The 20,695-nt window shown below is 36.6% G+C and overlaps 1 protein-coding gene across 1 annotated transcript in view; it reads right to left on the reverse strand.

Annotated features, from left to right (window-relative positions):
* KCNH7 (potassium voltage-gated channel subfamily H member 7) overlaps positions 1-20,695 on the reverse strand; it is a 527,676-nt gene that overhangs the window by 23,325 nt on the left and 483,656 nt on the right. The window contains exons 10-12 of the mRNA XM_037848865.1: positions 7,932-8,184; positions 4,638-4,843; positions 2,937-3,036 (exon numbers count right to left, since the gene is read on the reverse strand). Coding sequence (XP_037704793.1) covers positions 2,937-3,036; positions 4,638-4,843; positions 7,932-8,184 — 559 coding nt within the window. The remainder of the gene's footprint in view (positions 1-2,936; positions 3,037-4,637; positions 4,844-7,931; positions 8,185-20,695) is intronic.

Genomic DNA, 20,695 nt, shown 5'->3' on the forward strand with positions numbered 1-20,695 from the left:
TTGAAACCACAATGAGATAACACTCTATACCCACAGGATGGCTATTATAACTATTGTTGGAAGATGATGCAGAGAAACTGGAACACTTTGCATTGTTGGTGGGAATGTAAAATGGTGCAGCCCCTGTGGAAGGCAGTATGGAGGTCACTTAAAAAAATTAAATATAGCATTAATATGACCCAGCAGTTCCACTTGGGTATTTACTCAAAGGAATTGAAAACAAGCACTTAAACAGGTATTTGTACACCAATGTTCCATAACAGCATTATTTATAATTGCTGAAAGCTGGAAACAACAACCCAAGTGTCCATCAATAAATGAATGCTTAAACAAAACATGGTACATATACACAATGGAATATGACTCAGTTGAAAGAAGGAATGAAGTTCCAAGACATGCTACAACATGAATGGACCATGATAACATTATGCTGACTGAAATTAGCAAGGCATATAAGGACAAATATTGTATGAAATATCTAGAAATAGCAAATTTGTAGAGACAGAAAGTAGATTAGTGGTTCCTAGGGGATGGGGCGAGGGGGTAAGGAGGAGTTGTTGCTTGGTAAGTATAGAGTGTTTGTAAATATTGGATATTTTTAAATAAAATAAATAAACAAAAATAGAAGGCAAAAGGAGGAAGAGAATAAAAAAGAAGATGCTCAAGTTCTATTTCATTAATTGATTTATTCTTTCAGCAAGTATTTGCTGAGCACCTGTGGCAAACACTGAAGCTACAGGGGACCAAATATTTCCTGCCTCTATGGACTTATGATCTAGATTGAAACAACATTGATCAAATAATGAGGCAAAGACCTAGAAGTTCAAGTGGAATATATGTGGCTGAAAAGAGCTGATAGGAGAAAGGCCAGGGTAGGGTATTGAAGGGAATGGTGGTATGCAATAAGATTGAAGAGGTAGACAGAAACCACCCCCCACCCCCCCACTAAGTATTTAGGGACTGGGAAGTCTTTAGAGAGCTTTAAATATGTGAGTGACATAATTTGAACTGCATTTAGAAAAGAAATCACTGGTGGTGCGGTGTGGAGAACAGATGAGGAAACTGGATGTGGGAAGGTGAGTTGGAAAGCTATTCCAAGTGGCAGACTATGGTAGCTTGGCCCAGGGTTGTTACATGGAGATGCAGAGAAGTGAACCAAAAGGAGATCTAGTTTGAAGACTAAATGGAGATCTTTTGGAGGTAGCTATAACAAGACTTGTTGCTAGGGTTGATGAAGAGTGTGAAATAAGGATAACTCCTAGATATCTGGCTTGTGCAATTGATTGGATGGTGGTGCCATTTGTGGAGATATGGAAAATGAAAGGGGAGAGATTTCCAGGGACACAAAATGAGTTCAATTTAGGAAATTTAAAGTATGAGTTGTCTTTGAAATTTCAAGTAGATGGTTCAATAGGCTGTTGAATATATGGGATTGAAGCCCAGATGGTCTGGGATTAAGATGTAAATTTACGTATTTTCTGTGTCAGGGTATAAGTAAACCATGGGCATATATGAAAATACCCAGGGAACGAGTATGACATTAAAAGAGTACAGAGGAGGGCCTGAAATCATACTTTGAGAAACTCTAACAACTAATGAACTGGTTGAGAAGATAACGCCCCTGAAAAGGAATCAGGAAATCAGTGGGGATAGGAGGAAACTAGGAAGAGTGCAATGTCACAGATGCCAAGAGAAGAGTATTTCAAAAGGAGAGGGGAACTGGTTCACAGTGTCAGATGTTGCTAAGAGGCCACCTAACGTGAACACCAGAATGCTTGTTGGATCAGCATGGGGGAAGAGTGAGAAGTTTCTTCGGAAAAGCCCTCTCCCATCTGCCCAGGCATAATTAAATGTACCTCTGTGGTAGGTTGAATTAATTATCCCCTCAAGAGACATGTTCTTATGAAGATGTTATTTTTAGTTAAAGTATGGCTCCACTGAATCTGGGTGGGCCTTAATCCATTTTACTGGAGGCTTTATAAAGAGGAGCCAGAGAAGGTTACAAGAAGCAGCCAGAAGTCAGCGGAAACTAGAAGGCCGACAAAAGGAAATGGGAGGACATTGCTATTTGACAGGAAGCAGAGATACAAGCTCAGGAACCCCAAGTATTCCCGCAGTCATCACCAGAATGCTATAGGCTCTGGGGAAAGCAAGCCCTGCCAATACTTTGATTTTTGACTCCTAGACTTCCAAACCAGGAGCTAATAAATTCCTGATAAGTCAACCCACTGGGTGACTGGGTGGTATCTGTTATAGCAGACTGGCAAACTAAGTCAACCCTCATCTGGGCTCCAAGTGAGGTGTGTTGATTCCTGTTTTAGCAGTTAGTCTTTGTATTAGAAATGACTGAGGGTATATCTATCTCCCTCCCTAGGGAAGGCAGGGGCCATTTTACACAATTCATTTCTCAAAATATCGAGTAGTGTTTTGAAAACATGAAATGTTAAATACTTGTTGAATAGATGAGTAAAATATAAAGAATACTTAGAGAGGCAGAAAAGACTAGAAAGGACAGGTTGGTGGTTTTCCAGAGTAGCAAGTACACAGAGAGTTTGAGGATACAGAAGACTAACAAAATCCATCACCTCCATCTATGTCATACACGAGTGAGAGAAGTTTGAGCTCTTGGTCTTCAGTGAGCTGTCCTCCAGAACACACTATGCTCGGACCTCGGAGGCAGAGTTATGCAACTGTAAGTAAGTGGTCTCCATTTATTTTTAACCATCCCACTCTTTTTCTCTACCTATGATGTCCTGTAGATATCAGACACCTACCAATTAAAAACCATATCATTAGCTACTGAAAAAAGAAAAGGAATTGTCCTCCAAAAACATGAATGGAGTTTACCCTTGGATTCAGAAGTATAATGAGTTCTTAAGTGAGGAGAGCTAATAACCCATGCTGTGTATTTAAACTTTAGAAATAGAATGAATTACCTTTCTCACCTTCACTTTCAAATGACAGTTTCCTTCTTCGTAGTTTACAGTTTTCACCGTCAGAATCATTCATGGATTGTGATCGTAGTAAGAGGTCAGCCTTTGTTTATGGAACATGAAGATGAAATGGAAGATCACTCAGTTTGAACACAATGTACACTCTTTACTGTTTCACATCATTTCCACCATTTTAAGACTTAATTATTAGATTGCAGACAAATAGCCACAATACTTTGCTTAATGGTTGTCTACAAATTATAAAATAGACTGATAGAATAATTCTAGTAGTTTCACTATCTGATGGGGAAATCGTATTTGTAGAAGTTATTTATCAGAAATGTTGGGGATGCTGTTGTCAATATTTAAAGACAAAATATTCCTTTATGGGGAATGTGTTATTTGTAACTTGGTAAAGTTAAAAAATCATAATAATAATTAAAAAACAAACCATTATGGAATCTGAGTTATGGCAGAGAGAAATGCGTAATCTAATTAAAATTAGCCATGATGTTTAAATTACGTGGTAATGATCACAAGGTTAAATTTCACAACAATAAATGTAAGGTGGAATTCAATAAGTACTATACTTTGAACCCTTTATTATTGTTTGTTCTCAGCGGCTCCTTCCTCCCCTTCTAGTTCACTTTGTACAATATTATCAATCTTTTAAGTAAAGTAGCAGCTCCTGATTTATTTTTTGGGTGCTGTCTAAACTTTTTACATAAAGAAGTTATCCAAAGTAGATATTTGTTGTTTTTCAAGGCAAAATCAGAATGAAGTTGGTGATATTAAAATGGGATTTGATAAAGAACTGAATTATACAATTTAGTATTTGAAAACTTGATAACTTTAACCTTTAACCATTTAAATATTTTTCAAATTTTCAGTATTTTGAAAAGAAGCAGTTATCTATGCTAGTGCTTCAGGATATTAAATGACATCCTGGTGAACCTAAAAGTTTCTCTTTCTCTTTAGGTCCTTCACAGTACCTGGGAATGATGTCACGCAAGGAAGAATTAAATCTACCACCTTTTACCTAACTATTGACTTGAGGATCTTTATTCCAGAGAATATGTTAATTGGAATGAAAATAACTGGCAAGTATCAAAAGCCCAATGTTTGGTCTTTCTATTAGGCCATACATTATTCACTCTGCAGCACTAATTTTGACTCTACTATTAAACTTGATTAATTTATATTTCTGTGATTTGGAAATTGTGCAAAATATGGATCTAAACTTGAATGAGGTTAATTTTTTTATTATTATTGAGAAAGCATTAATAATCAATGTATAGTGTAAATAATAGCTGAAAGGATATTTTAACCTCAACATAACATGAACTCTTAAGGGATTTTCAACATCCTAGATTCAACCATCTCTTACAAATAATTGGCATGCTTAATATAAACCAAGGCTATTTTCAATCAAGTGTGTCACTTAAGTGTCCCTAGAAGATCAAACTTAACTAACCTGCTTAAAGTTATCCAATGTATTTGAAACCAATTAGACTTAATTCCTTAAGAAACCCCCTATAATTTGGAAATTTCAATATTCAGATGGCTTTTCCTTCCAAATATTCAGAATTAGTAAAGTTTTGGTACAACATTTCAACTGATCTTTCATAGATATTTTATAATCCAAAAATAAAAACAAAATGTCAGAATGTCAGAAATACAAGGATAAGCATATAGTTAATCTACCTTTGCACTCTCATGCCTTAGGTTGAAAGTCAACTCTAGGTTTGTTAGAAAGTGATCAGAAAATTCGGGGTACATATCCAAAACCTCTAACAAATCTTCTCGCTGGATCTTATGCAAGTCACAGTATGTCAGAGCTCTTACATCTGCATTAGACTTTCCAGGTTTGGCATAAAGATGAACCATTTCCCCAAATATATCATTTTTTCCTAAATAAAAAAAAATAATAAAGAAAGGAAAAAAGGGGAAAAAATAAATCCACGTTTAATGCTTTCCTTCTAAAAGTACAAGGGTTCCACTGACAATCCCTGAACCAATGATTTCAAATCTAAGACCCTATAGCCAACAATATAATCCCTCCTTATTTTCTTGTTTTCGTTCTTTGGCTAGGCTTCTGGAATGTGGCAAATGTGCCTTCACTCTGTTATGTCACACACCACTACCATAGGGTCTTTTTTTAAAAAAAAGAAAAGTTTATTGTGGCAACACATACAACCTAAAATTTCCCATTTTAACCACCTTTGAGTATACAATTCAGTGGAATTAGCAGAAGGCCTTACTTTATAGTATTTTAAAAAATACTTTTGGATAGGTGTGATCTAATTTTGTCAGTCCAGGGATATGGAATTGGCCACAGTGAGTCAGATTCTTGATCTTTGTATCTCAAGAGAGTCTCTACAGGTGACACCAAGCAAGGGGTTGTTGGGGAGCACTTTCAACACTTTAGTATCGACTTTAGAGGACTAGGGGTACAATTTGAACACACCTTGTTTCCTTTAATAAACACTTTTGGATTTACTTTTAATAAATTTGTTCCATTTGTTTAATGAATCCAGCTATATTTTCTCAACATATACAGTCATGGTCTTTTGCTATGTGGACTTTGTTCTAACAGCTTGTCCTCCTTGCTCTCCTGTTTGTTCTGTGGTTGGTTTGGTGTCTCGTTTCTGATGAGCCCTCCCCAACCCCTCTGCTGATCTACCCAAGATGCCACCTGCTTTTCAAGGCCTTGTCCAATGATGATGATTGTTATGACAGCAACAACAACGACAAATGTTTACTGAGGACTAGGGGGTAGGTGCCAGGCATGGTGTCAAATGCTTACCGCAGGAACTCATTTAATTCCCCAAATAACCTCATGGAGTAATGACTAATTTTTACTCAATTTTATGCATAGGGCAAAGGGATTAAAGAGCTAAATCATGTTCACCTCATTAGTTGGGTGAAGTGGCAGGAGACAGAGAGTTGTCAGGCTTAAATCCTATGCATTTGACTCCATAGTCAAGTCCTTACATAGCTGGTAATTTAACCTCTCACTCTCTCTATTACCTGAATGTCATGGCCACTTAGATTTTTCTGTCTCTGAATGCCAAGGCAGTTAAAAAATTATAGCTGTGGTATACATACTTAATAAATGCTAACAGATTACTTGATTATATATACTATTAAAGATTGTTAATGGCAATTGAAAATAGTCCTTTCTTATATCTGTATAAGAAAAAAGTAGCTTCTTTTCCATTTTGAAAAAAACTCCCTGGTTCTGTTATTTTAGTTTTTGGCAGAAAACTTTATGTATATCCCACTGTGGAAACTATCAAAGACTTCTAAACAATGAAGTTCTAACTAGTCACAACAACAAAAAAAATCTGGAATATTATTTTAAATGAGAATTTAATGGGAAAAAAACGATATACACTTAAATATTATACAATATATAAGAAAAATAGATGTTAGAGCAATTAATTTAAACTTTAGTTCCAATGAACATTTATCAGCCCTTCAAAAATAGGGTGAATGACCATAATTTGGTGTCGACTTACATGGAAATGGGGATAGAAAGGAAGACTCTCTTGAAATTCTTTACAGTTTTGATATTTCAAAAAAGAAACTTCTGAACTAAATTAAGCATGGGCTTTGTGTTTTAATTAGTTTACATGACTGTGAGTAAGCCAGTGTGCCTACACTTTAACAATGCCCTGAAATTGCTATTTTATAAAGCAAGAAGCCTTGTTACATTCCTGTAGAAGGTAGTGCCGGCTGATGTGAAGATGAGGAATGCAGTGGTGCACGCTGCTTCCCGGGCACCATAACACAGCAAAACTGTCAAGACCAAGTCCAGTGAAAACCCGGCTTGACTGTGTGACCCTCAGTGGATCTAGAATGTGTTTTCATTCTTTGTCTATTCATTAGGTTCCACAGCCAAATTCATGGCTTCTCAATTTTGGGAAAATTTTTAAAAAGCTGATCATCACACTCAACTTATCAAAATATATAGGGAATTGCTCAAACATCATTCATATATTTGGGTCCTTGCTATATAAGATTTTAGCTGTACATAGCAGCGAAAAAAATGAGACAACATCCCTGTCATTGGGGACCTAACAGTCATGTATTAACATCAAGGGTCAAGGGAAAGGAAATTGGTGAATTATATGCCTATTACCTAAATGGAACTGGATTAATCGACAGCAAAAAATAAGAGCAAATTTGCACTAACACTGGGAGGGGGTGGAGATTGTGCCCATGGAGAGAAGAGGACTAAACCTACCCGCCAGGTGGCAGGAAAGGAAAATCGACTCCCTGCTGTCTGCTCCCTGGTTCTTCCCCACTGCCCTAAAGTTCCAAAGAAATCCTTCAAGTTCACATTGACTAAAAGCAAATTTATTTTCGAAGAGACACCTTAAACCTGGGTTTTCTTTTGCACTCAAACCCGTTTAATTTATTGCTAATTTAAACTCCTCATCACCTCTCTCCTTGGATGTTATAATCACAGGTCCGTACTACCTGACAAAAGACCCGTATCATTCCTTTTGATGAGACACAGCAAGTAAAAGTGCACTGCAAATGGATGAAATTCATTAAAACATAAACCCAGTGCATGGCAGGGCATTCTGACTTTCCAGTAAGTATGCCTACAATTTATACACTTTATTTTAATGTATTAAGGGATCAAGCAGGAGTACAAGATCCTCTAACATGAAAAGGAAAGGATGCTGACTATTTTCATATATTTGCCCACAAATGCCTAAGTAGCTGCCAAAAAACCAAATAGAGTCACGGAGGCGTTTACACATCGAGAAAAAGTGAGAAAGTCAAGAAAACATATTTTCTGCAAGGTTAACTTGATTTGCATTGAATTTTAAATAAAGCTTTCACATTACCCACCAGTCTTATATGGTACTTGTAAATAAATAGATCATTTCTTTTTTCTATCATTTTACAGAAGCTTCCCATAGGGACTATGCATTGCCCCAGCTGATACCTGAATCTGTCACCATCTAGTTCTAAAACACTCACCTAGAATAGCTACCACAATGTCATCTTTGAGGATTTCGATGGAGCCTCTGGATAGGAAATACAGTGCAGTGAGGACGTCCCCACAGTGAACCAGGGTGTCTCCTGGAGGGGCATGTGTCGTCTTGAACTTCATTGCCAAAGCTCGAAGGCAACCTTTACTTGCCCCCCGAAAGGCTTTACAGTTTTGCAGCAATGTCTGGTTGAGATGTAGACAGATGTCAGCTTGCAAGCATTCTGGGAACCCCTTTAGGACCTGAAGAGAAAAATAAGAGTTTCATACTACCAGTGCTCAACCTGAAATAAAGTGTATTTCTTGCTCACAGAACAGCAGGTGTAATAATTGTGTCACACAGGAGTTCTTACAATGCTTCTGCCTTGCCTACCTTAATGAATACTTGGTTTGCTAAACATGTCAAAATTTTTAACTCAAAGAGTTGTTCTCTGAATTAACTGCAGGCATTCAGATTCAATCCGATTGCTGTCTCATTGAAATGTAATGCCTACAATGTCTCACACTGTTTCTCATTCCCCTAGTATCATTCTGTGAACAGATATAATGCAATGTGACAATTAATAAGACATAACTAATGAATGGCAGGGCAACTAGAAAGACAACCTTTTGAAGGAATCTCAAGTATCAATTTGGATTGCCATCTCTGATAACACATATTAACTATAATTATTAAAAATGTTGATCCTGAAATAGCCATGGTATTTGTAAATGTCATATACCAGAGAGTGCCCTTAGTTAATAGTATTTGGAATTTTGATGATTTTGTATGCACATTGTTAATATTAAATATATTGATACAGCACTGAAAATAGAGAAAGAAGAACAGCAAACATACTTTATAAGCATAGTTTAGTTTAGTTTTCAGAAACGGAAATTGTGCCAGAATGTGCAATGCAGACATAAGGCTTCTAACAGTGCTACTGTTTTGACAACTTATTCATTGTCAAATTAATTTAAAACTTGTAGAACAGATTAAACAATAGCTTTTGACAAGTACTACTCAATTTAAACTGAATAATTTTCTGTTATTTTATAAAATGTCCAATTTACAATGGGCCAAAGACACTCAACTCCTGCTTCTTTACATGCGTCCCAGATATTTTGGGTATATATGTAGATTTTAAATTCTCATGTTGACTTTTCCCTGCCAGTACAAACAGGCCCACTTTATATATTTCAGGGTGGAGGGAGGGGACAATATTTAGAGCCTAATGAAGCAATTTGAGGATTTTCTACCTTTTTTTGGACCAATCTTACCACTGCTGTCCAAAATAGCTAAATGTAATTAGGAATTGGTTATATGGGCAATTTAAACATATGTGGCCCAAAGAGGAGCTTTGTATTATACAATATTTAAGTTAATTTAATTATTACTCTTTTAAATATTAAAGCAGCCACATGGATACTACTTCTGAAAGGTCACTGTGTGATGCAATTGGTCAGACTGATTGTGATATAATACAAAAGGACCATTAAGAGACTGGAAACACAACAGCCACTGTTTTATGATCTTCTTTTATTCATTTTTAGAGTCACTCACAGAAATGGGTAGAGGGTGTTTTGGAAGAAAAGCCAAGAAATCTGAATTCTGGCCATGAATTTGCCACATGTTGACTCTTGGGCAAGTCACTTCACCCATCTGTGTTTCTCTACCATAAAGTAAGAGTAGTTATCCCGCGCCTTTATAATATTGAAATTTCTCATGTGACCAATAATTGGGTTGCCAAACATCAGACACTGCTCACCTAGCTTCATGTAACTGTAGAAACAGACTTTCATCCTAAAGATTTTGTATTACCTGGCTTAGGCCCCCAAAAATGAGCCTCCCTCTGATATGTGTTCCCAGGCATTCACCTGCAGCTTTGCCCCTGAACTTGGTATACATGACTGGACTTCTCTCAGATTCCCTTCTTGGATAAAGACCTCTCCATGATAATCCCTCACATAGTATCTGCCTCTGAAGGATGGAGCTGTCTCCCCACAGCTTGATGGAGCCTGTATCAATTCAGATACCATCACGGCACCAACCCACTAGGTACTGATCCCTTTTACCTGTCTGAACCATCTCATTTTACTCTTGGGCAAAGGATGCCAGACTGAGGTTGACCTAAGTTTGGACATGGTTTTTTGAAATAGAGGCCACTTTCTTTGGGGACTTGATAGGAGGAAACTGCCCGTTTCCTAGCCTTTTTGCATCATGACTTGCTTATCCTTCTTGAAGTCATTGTGGTTTCAACATAGCTCTCAGCTGACCCTATATAGATAAAGATGAATAGAACATTACACCAAATAATGATTAGAGCTATCCATCCTTCTCTTAAGACTTGGCTATAATATGGTACAGAAAAGCACTTTATATTTCATGTAATTGGGGTTGATATTGCTGCCATTATAGTAGTTGGAATGGGAATACTGAGCATGTAGCTGCTACTTCTGGCATTTTTCCTGAAATGCTATACTCTTTCAGAGTATAGCCTGATCGTAGAAGGAAAATTGGTTCGTGTGTGTGTGTGTGTGTGTGTGTGTGTGCACATGTGCATGCACACATCCTTTAAATTGGAAGATGGAGGTGAGATAGGAATATGGGTTCTCTTTTCCTCTCAGTGTGTTATATGACTTTGAAATTAGGCAGGCTTGAGCTAAGTCCTAGCTCCATCACTTACTAGTTGTGACTTATCTACTTTGCAGGCTGTGGCCACAATTACGATACACATATAAATAATATCATGCATAGTAGATGTTCAAACACATAGTATAATTCTGAGTTTTTCTGCTTTTTGTCAAAACATATTTATTTTTCCTAAAGAACTTGTATGCTCCCTTTAGCTAGACATTGTGCACAAAACGTATAGCATTTTTCTCTTTAGCCTGCCTGATAGAAAATTTCCCACTAAGTTTTATGCCCCATTGCCTCAGAGAGTTTAAGAATTCTTTTTCCTTTTATCTCTCTTTAACTCTTGTTTCCTATTTCTGACTTGTGTTAAATGTTCTGGTTTATTTACACTTATGTTTTCACTGTAATTTGTCTTAAATCCTTTTCAAAAGTAACCTGAGTTACTAAAATTAATTTACAAATATATTCTTGGAATTCCAATAGTCTTGGAATCACCTACAAAACTTTAAGTGCATTTGGGAAAGTTTTTCAGCATCATGTTCTTCTTAAATATCCTCATTAAATGTCCTCCTCTACTAACATAATCCTATTAAAAGTGATGTTCATTGGCATTAGAAGGTGCCATAAAGTCCTGTGGAGAACCTCTGCTTTCATAGGGGGAAGATATAAAGATCTTGGCATAGAAGATTTATATAGATTAAGTAATCCTTACATGGCCCTTAACTGACTTTCTTACCTTTTTTGTAGCAGCTACATATATCATTCAAGTAAAAGCCTAATAGAAATTAAGATTTAGTTGTTGAATCTTTTACTAGTCCAATACTTTGGATGCCCCAAATAAGTCAGCAGCTTTGGAATCTGGATTATGCCTAAGTGGAGAAACTTTAAAAGGAAATGTTAGAAGATAAGGAGCTGTATTGGAATAGAGGTGGAAGAACACTGAAAAAAGTAGGAAAAAGGTTTGAGTTAATATTTATCCAGGGCATCTCTCTCCACTGACCCAGCTATATTGCCTTTCTTTCTTACTATTAGTTTCCCTGCTAAACTCCCTGACTTGGAACCTCCTCATTTAGCACTCAAATATTGCCATTTCCCCCATGCCTACCAGATATGGCAGCAGAGAGTAGTTGAGCCAAGTAATAGGTACAAACCAGTGCACAAGCCAATTGGTAGTTGTTACATTCGTGGCCAATACCCTCTAAGCAACCTTATTGTCTGTCAAGCTCTGAAGCCACGAGGGTATTTATCACCCTCTGCTATATATCTGGAGCCACTGTTTTTTTTTATGTCAGTCTGATTTCAAAGACTAGGGAACATCACTCAGAATGAGTTTCTTGGCCTGAAGCTTGGAAAAGCAGTCCTCAAACTTTTACCGAATATTTATCAAGTATCTATTATGTGCCAGGCAGTATGGTAAGCATGGGGGCATAACAATAAACAAAACATGTCTTTCTCTAAATGCCCAAATTGAAAAAAAAATCACAGAGTTAACCAGAATTTCCCATACTACATTTCAGGCCAAACTTGGGTATTAATAGTGTACATTTATGATACTAATGGTCATTCAAATGATCCCTCAAGGTAACAATTAATTTAAGGTGAATGAAAAACTCTAATACAAGCTGGTTGATGGATAGATTTTTAAACTTCTTGAAGGTCCAGAAAAAAATTTTAAGACTGGTAAAAATCTATATCTTTATTATGATGTAAGGTCACTTGAATAACATAAGTGCACAATTAATTTCCCTTTACTTGAATTTATGTGGATAAACCTCTTTGAGACACGTAGAATCAATTATGACTTACAAAGGCAACATTTGGACTTTTAAATGAGTAAGAAATGCTTTCTGGGATTGTTAAAAGAAATCAGCCTTATAGCTTAGTACTAGAGAACTCAAAGTTCAAAGACATCCAAACCAAGGACAACCCTACAACAAAATAAGATTAGCATTATTAAATCAAAGTAAAACTCTGAAGAAGCCACGCAAAACAAAGAGGGCGTACAAATGGAAATAATTAACTGTTCCTTAATAAGCATCTATCAAACTTATTAGATACTAGTTTCAGAGGTATTCAACTTTATGTGACATTTTCCTAAAATGTATATATGCCTGTACACACTTAATGGCATAAAAACTACACGATTATTAATCTTTGCAATTATGCATAAGTGTGAATTCAAATTTCCTCTATCCAAAGTAAAGGATATGTGGTGGTTTGAAAGTGAATGCACCCCAGAAAATCAAGTTCTTAGAGCTAATCTGTTCCTCTGGGTGTAAACCTATTGTACGTAGGACCCTTTGATGAGGTTACTTCAGTTAAGGTATGTCCTAGGATGGGTCTTAATCTTCTTACTGGAGTCCTTTATAAAAGAATGAAATTCAGACAAAGAGAGAGAAAGCCACAGAAGCAAGAAGCTGAAATCAACAAAACCCAGAAGAGAAGGGAGAGACCAGCAAACACTGCTGTGTGTCTCGCCATGTGGCAGAGGAGCTGAGAATCATTGGCAGCTGGTCTTTGGGAAGAAAGTATCACCTGATAATGCCTTGATTTGGACATTTTTCTCAGATTCAAAACTGTAAGCTTTATGTTAATAAATCCCCATTGTTAAAGCCAACATATTTCATGGCATCTTCTTTGAGCAGCTTAGCAAACAAAAACAGATTTTGGTACCAGAAGTGGGGTGCCACTGTTGCAAATACTAAAAATGTGGAATAATTGGGTAAGAAGTAGAGGTGGGAAGAATTGTGAGGTGTTTGATAGAAAAGGCCTAGATTTTTTTGAAGAGACTGTTGGTAGAAATATGGACACCAAAGGTATTTACGACGAGACCTTAGTCAGAAATGATGAATGTGTCATTGCAAACTGGAATAAAGGCAACCCATGTTTTAAAGTGGCAGAGAACTTGGCAAAATTGAGTCCTAATATCAGATGGCGGGCAGAATTTGAAAGTGATGAGCTTGGATATTTAACTGAGGATATTTCCAAACTAAATGTGGAAAGTGCTGCCTGATGTCTCCTTGCAGCTTATAGTAAAATGCAAGAGTAAAGGGATAAGCAAGAGCTGAACTCCTGGGCACAAAGAAACCAGAAATTGATGGTTTGGAAAATCCCAAGCTTCTAGAAAATCAGTCCCCAGAGAAAAGTGCTCCACGTGAGGATTTAACTGAACATGGATTCAGTCAGCCATTTTAGTGCAAGTCAGGATTGGAAATGTGGTTATCCGGGAAGGATTTGTGGAAAGTTCTTTTGTCTGATGTGTACTACATGCAAAACTGAAAAGTTTTTTGTTTTCTGGTTTTTTTTTTTTGGTGTGTGTGTGTGTATATATATATATTTTTTTTGTTCCCTAACATTTCAAAGGCAGAACTTTGGAAGTTGAGGCCTGGAGTGAAGACATCATCTCGGGCCAAGAGAGCAGTCCCACTCATGTATGTGGAAAGGGGGGGAGTATGCCCCAGAGCTTGGAGAGGGTGGGTCTTCTGTCCCATTGTTCAGGAAGATTGTCACCACCCCAGTTTTCTCAGATGTCTGGGGGATTGTGGAGAGTCTGTTCATCACCCCAATGTTTGATGAGGGTGGAGCCTAGAGTCCAGCTGCCACCCTGATGCTTGATGAGAGTGGAGTCTAGAACCTGGCTGCCATCTTGATGCTTGATGGGAGTGGAATCTTCATTCCAGTAATCAGGGAGAGAATGGCTTTTGAGCAAGCACTTGGAAAGGGTAAGGCTGCTGCCCCATCAGGCCTGGAGGACAAAACATTGTTCTATAGATGAGTCTCAGACCTTGATATCTAATGGAGTATGCCCTGTAGGGTTTCAGAATTGTTTGGAACCCCAACCTCTTGTTTTCATTCCAATTTCTTCCTATGGGAATTGGAATGTTTATCCCATGACTGTTCCTCCCTTGTACATTGGAAGCAGATAACTTGTTCTCTAGGTTTTGCAGGCCCACAGCCTGAGGGGAATTGTGCCCTGCAACAGACCACACCTATAACTGATTTTGATGAGACTTTGTACTTCATATTGTTACTAAAATGACTTAAGGCTTTTGGGATATTGTGATGGAATGAATGTATTTGCAAATGGAAAGGACATGTCTTTTTGGGGTCCAGAGGGTGGAGTGTGGTGGTTTGGAACTGTATGTACCCCAGAAAATCATATTCTTAAAGCTAATCCATTACTGTGGGTATGAGCCCACTGTAAGTAGGTCCTGTGTTTACTTTAGTTGTGTCCCAGTATGGGTTTTAATCCTCTTACTGGAGTCCTTTATAAGAGAATGAAATTCAGACAAAGAGAGAGAAAGCCAGGGAATCAAGAAGCTAAAATCAACAAGACCCAGAAGAGAAGAGACTAGCAGATGCCACCATTTGCCTTGTGGCAGAGGAGCCAAGGATTGCCAGCAGCCAGTCTTAGGAAGAAAGCAAAGCCTGATGATGCCTTGATTTGGACATTTTTCTCATCTTCAAAACTGTATGCTTGTAAGCTAATAAATTCCCATTGTTAAAGCCAACACATTTTATGCTGAGCAGTCAAGGAAAGTAAAACAGGATACAACAGTTTAAAAGAAATGAATGCTAATGCTAATATGAGCCTGAACTTCTGATTTGATAGATGCATACTCTAACTTTTCAATATGTAAATCCTTACATTTAAACTTGTGAAATAAATTTACACTAATAAAAGAATTATACTGTCTATTTTATGTATTGTGGTTCAAAGGAAAAAGAAGTTTGAACCAGGTCTGTGACAGATTATAGCTAGAGAAATGTATCCTGGGCTTCATTCAGTGGGGTCTGAGGGGGGAGTATTCTAATTAATGATTTTTTTCATTTGTTTTTTACATGCCAGTATTCTATCATCTTTTGAGATGGGCCTGGATTATATTGAATTTTGCTCTGGGAAAAGTTCTTTTGTAATCAAATTTTAATATAACTTTCTCATTTCACAGTAACTACAAGTCCCGAGGCAGAGAAAGTTGATTTTGTCTCAAAGCCAGAATTCTCTTCTCCAACCAGAATGCTTCCCTTTGTTCCCGTGAGATGACCTCTACACAGCCAGGGTCCCGCATCCATGCAAGTAAAGAAAGATGAGGGTTGCAAGAGAGGAATTTATTCACTTTTTCAACTTTTGCCTGGCAGTTGATAGATAGGGATTTATAAATAAAGTTAAATATTTACAATATATTAATGATAAACTCTATTTCTCCTTCCTTGGATTTAAGATGCAAGACTCAATGTTTGTTCCTTCTATGCCTGGAATGCAAAACACTGTCTTATGGTAGGTACACTTTCTAGGTTCTGATTGGAAGAGTTTAAAATAATTAAGTTTGTACCAAAACTCTCTCCAGACTCCTTTCAAAGTGTTTTAAATCCCTGTACTAGATTTCCAAAAAGAATCGGAAAATGTAATCTCTAATAGATACCCATATTCAGATAGTATCAGAGAGTTGATCTATATTGTAATGAGTGGTTTTTAATATGTTTAATTTAGTGTGGCTGTCAAAGGGAACATTCTCAAAGCAGGCTGTACAGGACACATTTAGAAAGAACAGTCTGAGTGTGGCAAATGGTTTTCCTAAATAGATTAATCATATGAGCTACTTTGGTGGCTGTAATAACTGGCATTAGGAAATTTTCTGGGGAAATTTTCTGGGTCATTAAATATACTTAAATCTTGACAAATTAAGATTAATCAAAACACAAATTAACACTCCCTATGAAGCACTAAACCTCGAGCATGATAATCAGTCTATGCAAGTAATATATTAAATCTTAAGTTTGCTCTTGAGTACAGTCTTTATATTTCACAGTATTTCCTGATTCTGATAGGATCATTGTTTGCCATAAAGACATTCAGCTTTTGACAAATCTTTAGCACTTGTAAAGATAGAGAACATTACTTTTTGTTATTCCTAGAAGCTAACATCCTTCCTTAATGGTTTCTATGATTTTTAAGTCATCGCAGATCACATTTGTTTCTATGATTTAGCTATTAAGGAATAGGAAACATATTTTTCCTGTTTCATTGGTGATTACATATTTAGTATCCCATGTTTAACCACTGAGCATGATAGGTGGACTCCTTTTGTTGTTTTAAGCATACAAATATACACAGCCCTGGCCTGAAGCTCATATTGCCTTGTCATCTACTTGACCTTCATCTAGCTGGTAAGAATAAGGAATTACTTTATTGTGTAGGTCATCATATCTGGCCAGATTGTTGGCAAAGCTAAGTATTATGGAGTTAAGATAGTAGGGACATTATGAGCGATGGGAGAATTAACTATTTTCTGCATGTAATTTTCCACGTTTAGCATATGCTTATATAATTTAGGGGAAAACATTTGGGCAAACACAACCTGCCACATGTATATATAAACATGGATAACAATGTCATAAATCCTTAATCAGTTTTGGTACAAGTAAAAATTCCTTGAAAGATGAAACAGAATCCTCCTTCCTGAACTCCTTTCCTTCCCCTCCTTTCTAACTTTCCAGTTAATAGTGTGGCTGTGAGATATGTCCTTCCTTTCAGAAGAACATTCAAACTTCAAACTGACCCAAATTAAATCCGGTTCAGGGATGAGTTGGAGTGTGGGTGATGATGTGTGGGCAGAGGAGACTCAGTGCTTCTATAAATGTCCTCGTTACCCAGGCCCTGCAGTCCTCTCTGATTTAGCAAAAGCCTGGCTTTAAAAGGGTGCCTCAGGATTTCTGAAATTAGGTCTCAGGGGAGACCCTGAAACCCACCAGGTCTTCTAATGGCGGCTGGAGGAATCTGCATTCAGGACCTTTTCTTTTTCCTTACTCAAATTTTTGAGGGGGTGGAGGGCTGGGATTAACAGAATATAACTATGGTGGGGACTGCTGGATGCTTTGCAAATAGTTCTTCCCAAATGGACTGACTACAGATGACCCAAGTTTGCTCAAAATGTAGGGAAAGGGGAAGCGCAATCTGCCAGGTGATAGTATAAAATTTAAAATTACCACTTTGCAATTGAAATATCTTGCACATGAATTGAGTTTTATGGTTTCAGAAACATTTTTCTTGTACACTATTTTAGAATCAAATCTTTCAATTGCGTTATCAGCTTTATGTGAAGAAAATAGAGTGGTGATCACCCACTTTCTAAACATGAAAACTGAATCATAAATATATTAAGAGATTTTATTTGTGTAAGAGCTAAGACTCCAAACTTAGCTCAGTATTCTTTTAACTATTTTGACTTGCCAAAGCTGTCCACCAAGATGGATTTCTGAAATTGCTTCCAGTACGGCAAGACACAAAATGTCCCCCATTCATTTGGTTTATTGGTCTTATAGATAAGAAACAAAGGATATAAACCTGGCATAGATGCTCTTTTTATTTTGTACCAGTAAGAGTTTGTTTCTCAGAAATTTTAAGGCTAGACAACAATATAATTGTTTTCTAGAGAAAGTATGACCGTATCAGCAATCATCCAACTTTTCACAAGAGTAGAAGCTCTCAAAGTAGCAGTTCTTTTCCTCCGCCTAACAGATCTCCCTCCTGTGAAATGTATTTACTGTTACTTGCATTTTGAATGCTCTAGATACTGTTGAATCCCGACATTTATACTACTGTCAAATGAGTTATAAACCAGCTGGGTATATTTATGCCAACTGTACTTGTCTGTGGAACTACATTAATCAATCACATGGTCCAAAAAGTACGAAACTTTGCGTAAAGAAAGAGAGCGATGTTGTTGTTGTTGTTTTCCTAAGAAAATAAAGCCAAATGCTCTGGAAACCCTTTGTAAAGGTGCATCATTTAAAACAAATACAACCACAGATTGTTATTGAATTAGCTGTGTGCTTTTAAACAATTTAAAAGTAGAAAATTTATAGGCCATGAATTCTGATTATAATACAAAAAAAAAAAAAGACAAAATAATAAAATGTGACAACAAAATCAGAAGTACTTGTAAATTAAGAACCATGCTCTATGATAACCTTTGGATCAAAGAAGCAGCAATTTAGAAAGCTATGAAAGAACACTTCATACCAAAACCCATGGAACCACAGGAAGATCTGTAGTCCAAGGAAAATGTATAGTCTCAATGCCTTCATTATTAAGGAAGAAAGATTTAAACAATAAAATAACTCAATACAAACGTTAAGAATAATAGAACAATTGAAAGAAATAAAAATGAGAATTAATAGGGCAAATGCAGAAAATGAAAAGAATGATGGCAACAACAAATAATTGCAAAGGATACTTTCTTGAAAGAAAATCCAATGAAATATATAAATCATTTAAAGGCCTGGTTAAGAAAAGAAGAGAGAGAGAGAGAGAGAGAGAGAGAGAGAGAGAGAGAGAGAGAGAAAATGAGTTTAAGAATGAGAAATGGAATGTACTCACTGATATAGAAAAAATTAAATGACTTATAGGAGAATCCTACATGCAATTCTATCACAACTTTGAAAGTCTGGAAGAAATGAATGAATTTTTGACAAAACATAAATTACCAATATTGACCAAGGCAGAAATAGAATAAAACTATTACCATGGTAGAAGTGAAAAGATGATTAAAGATCTACTATAAAAACGCCAAATGGTTTACAACTGATTTCTCCCTGACATTTAAAGATCATGTAACTGTAGACCAATACACTTATAAAATAGATGCAAAATTTCCAAATCATGTACTGGTCAAAAAAAAAAAAAAAAATCAACAATGTATTAAAACATCTATGACCAAGTACAATTTATTTTAGGAATGCAAGGGTATTTTAAAAATATTAGTCTTACTGGTTAATCATTTTTATTAAAATGAGCTATTATTCAAAATTGATTTGGAGATTCTAGCAAATAAAAAAAAACAATAAGTAGTAGGTATTCAAAAAAAGAGAATGAATTTATCTTTTTTTCCCTGCTGATATGATTATATACCTAGAACACCCAAGAGTAAATCCTCAAGAGTAAACCCTCCCCAAACCAAGTGAAACCGAAACTGAACTAAGTAAATTCAATCAAACTAAATGAAAAGTTCTATTAGAATGAGGCAGAGAATTTGTTAAGGTGACTGGATAAAAGATAGTTTTACTATGTATTATTCATAAGGAGGTACAAGTGGAAATAAGTAATATATTTTACTTGTTAGGCTGACCATACAAAATTTAAGAATAAATTTAATGAGAAATTTAAGAATTGCTGAGAAGAAAATTATTAACTCTTATTGAAGGGGATCTTATGTTTTAAGATCTAAATGGTGGTTCTCAACTCTGGTTGTATATTAAAATAGACAAATGTGCTGGTTTGAAGCTGTTTATATACCCCAGAAAAGGCCATGTTCTTTTAATCCATTCCTGTGGGTCTGGACTTGTTGTAGGTGGGAGCTCATGGTTACATTATTTCAACTGAGATGTGATCCACCCCATTCAAGATGGGTCTTAATCCTTTTACTGGAGTCCTTTATAGAGGATAAAGGACAGAAAAAGCCAAGAGAACTCAGAGAGAAACACCCAGAGAAGTTTGGAGAGAGTTTAGAGAGGACAAAAAGCCCCCAGAGGAGCTGAGAGCCATTGAAACCAGAACCCAGGAGAGAAGGACCAGCAGACATCACCATGTGCCTTCCCATGTGAAAGAGGTGTCCTGGATGCCAGCAGCCTGTCTTCAGAGCCCAGGTATCATTGTGTTGAGGCCTTAATTGGGACATTTTTATGGCCTTAGAACTGTACATTTTAAGTTAATAAGTCCCTATTGTAAAAGCCAATCCATTCCTGGTCTATTGCATTCTAGCAGCTTCAGCAAACTGAAACAACACACACAAATACTGGTGCTTAGACTTCACAATGAGCAATTCTTATATGATTGAATTGTCATAGGGTGGGTCTGAAGCACTGAAATTTGTTAAAAATACTTTGATGATTCTAATGTGCAGCAAGATGAGAGCTTTATATTGTAATAATGTTATTTTTCCAAAAATTAATGTAAAATTCAATGCAATTTTAAGTACAAGTAAAGAAGGAAAGGATTAGCAGCAAGGCTACGGTCCATTCTCTATCTTACCCAAGGAACCCCATTGGGAAAAAAGTGACCTGCTCATGACAAACTTTAGGGACTAGCTCCTGGCAAACACAAGGGCATTTTTAGTGGGGGAGCTTTTATCTATGGAG

The sequence above is a fragment of the Choloepus didactylus genome, chromosome 9 (genome assembly GCF_015220235.1).
Source record: "Choloepus didactylus isolate mChoDid1 chromosome 9, mChoDid1.pri, whole genome shotgun sequence".
In the NCBI taxonomy this organism is placed as follows: domain Eukaryota; kingdom Metazoa; phylum Chordata; class Mammalia; order Pilosa; family Megalonychidae; genus Choloepus; species Choloepus didactylus.